The 2430-nt window shown below is 45.8% G+C and overlaps 1 protein-coding gene across 1 annotated transcript in view; it reads right to left on the bottom strand.

Moving 5' to 3' along the window:
• Positions 1–2430, bottom strand: part of TMEM163 (transmembrane protein 163) — a 290879-nt gene that overhangs the window by 107604 nt on the left and 180845 nt on the right. The window contains exon 5 of the mRNA XM_019522799.1: positions 639–735. Coding sequence (XP_019378344.1) covers positions 639–735 — 97 coding nt within the window. The remainder of the gene's footprint in view (positions 1–638; positions 736–2430) is intronic.

Genomic DNA, 2430 nt, shown 5'->3' with positions numbered 1-2430 from the left:
CAGTGAAAAACAAGTGGGATCTTCTGCCTTTTCCACTGAATAGTCAGGTTGGATGGGTCAAGGATTGACTACTGCAGGAAGCAAGAGGTCAAAAAGGAAGCAAGAAGGGCAGAGTAGAGATGAGAAACTGGTTGATAGGGAGGGCAGGGCTGCTCCAATAGACACGATAGGGGTTGAGTTCTTAGCTACCCAAAGACCAGAGAACAAGATAAAAGATTTTCCAAAGCCTCTGCATAGCTTGAAGACCTGGCCTTTTCTCCCAGGAGAGGTTAAAACGTATTTCCCACTGTACAAATCTTGCTTCCATTACCTTCATCAAGCCTTGTTCTCATCAGCTCCTGTAACCCTCAACAGGAATTTTAAGTGAGTAAGACAAACATGATTATGCCTGTAATGGTAATGGTAGTCATGTTTGTACATCAAGTAGACCTCATAGACTGCACCCTTGAAACCAGGAAAAAGCAAGACCTTGCTTTAAGGTCTTGAACCTCCAATGAGTTCATACAGGCAGTCTAGATACCTGCTGATGCTCCACAGAATTCAGTGGGGCTCCTTCAAACTGCAAAAATATGCCCTCCTACATCTCAGTGCAGGACCAGGGACTGGGAGAGCATCATAAAGAACATGAATGATCTTACCACTTCTGGGAGCAACTTATTCGCAAGGTCATGGATGGCTTTGCCCACTATACATAGAGATGACAGAAGAAATATCACACCCAAGATGACACAGGCTCTGAAAAGAAAAAAATGTTGAGAGCTTAATTTGAAACTTTCAGTCCTACTGACTAACAACAGTATAAACAACTTCAATGAAAAATTATACCAAAGATTAAAAAAGGGTTTACATTAAAGCATGGGACTAGAAGATCAGACTAATCCTTTTTCATTTCTTAAACTCTTTACAGGAAGTGAAAAGCAAATGGCAACAGTTATGTATGTAATGTGCCTTATGCGATCCCAAATGATGAATAAGGAAGCATTCTAGAAGCTTTCTTTCTGCTCAGTTTTTGCATTAGAAATCGCCAAACTAAATTTTCCTGGGAAGATTTTTTGGACAACCTGGATAGTAATTATCACAGGAACCTGAAGCCTTGATTGCAGTTCACCCTTCTCCAAACTGACAAAAGACAAAAGATTACAAATGAGAAGTCAGAAGAATTACAGCTCAGGTTTCAATATCACACTACAGGGAGTCCAGGGAGCTTAATGCCTGAAAGACCCAGATGTGCCTCAGAGTCCCATTGTACCAATCACAGTATAGAACTAATGCAAAAAGACCATCCGTTCCCCGAGATGCCTACAATCTGGGTTTATGAAAAGATGCAACATGTGGACACAGAAAACAAATGGACCAATGCTTAAGAAGTTCAGGTAACAGTGAAGCAACATGTTTTGCAAAGGACTGGCAACTCAGGAATTCCCAGCATTTCCACCCACAAAATGATCCCTATTACTCTTACCTGGGGGAGACAGGTTAATAGAATACAGTTAACTGAATAGGGCAGGGGAAGCTGCTGTATGTGGGTAGTGAGCCCTGGGCACTCAGTAAAGGGGGACACCAGGCATATGACGCGAAGTTGGAGCAGGGCAAGAGGAGGTGCCAGAAGTCACTGCCAAGAGTCCTGCAGTCACTACTAAATTCATTTTCATCTTCACTTGCCACACAAAACTGTGGTGGTTGTAGGGCCTCATCATGCAGTCCTACCTCCACTCCGCTCTGCGATCCTCCATGCAGCTGAACACTCAAGCTCCCCTATCATCATGCTGGCACCCTAGGGTACAAACTATCAAGTAGGCCAGGGCTGGACTGGGTTGGAATCAGAGTGGCATTTAGGGAAGGTATAGCACTTAACTTCTGATTAGGGACCTACAAAATTAGAAGGAACTTCATTAGCAGGAACTTGTTCACAGTTAGAGTGGCCAAGGTCTGGAATGGGCTCCCAAGGGAGGTGGTGCTCTCCCCTACCCTGGGGGTCTTCAAGAGGAGGTTGGATGGGCATCTGGCTGGGGTCATTTGAACCCAGCACTCTTTCCTGTCTAGGCAGGGGGTCGGACTCAATGATCTATCAAGGTCCCTTCCGACCCTAACATCTATGGCTCTATGACTATGAAATTCAAGGTGGAAGTAAAGTGCGTGGCGGTTCCTTTAACCTGGCATGATCCCCCCACATGCACCTCCCCCTCCCATCACTGCTGATCAGTGGAGGACCCCACCACTCCCTCCTGATCAGTAGGGAAGCTAAACCCACGGTTTTAAACATGGCACGATTTTTGCCTCCCCGCCAGTCAGCAGCAAACAGAAAGTCTGTCCAGGGCCCCTTAGCCAGTCTGTGGTGGGAGACAAAAGCAGCGCCATATTTAAAACCACAGTTTTCTCCTCCCCGCTGATCAGGAGCAAGCTGCAAGCGGGGGCCCTCCGCCAATCAGC

This window comes from Gavialis gangeticus, unplaced genomic scaffold, assembly GCF_001723915.1.
Source record: "Gavialis gangeticus isolate Ggan-Ray unplaced genomic scaffold, GavGan_comp1, whole genome shotgun sequence".
Lineage (NCBI taxonomy): Eukaryota > Metazoa > Chordata > Crocodylia > Gavialidae > Gavialis > Gavialis gangeticus.
The sequence above is the reverse complement of the archived record's forward strand: the minus strand, read 5'-3'. Positions and strand labels throughout refer to the sequence as shown.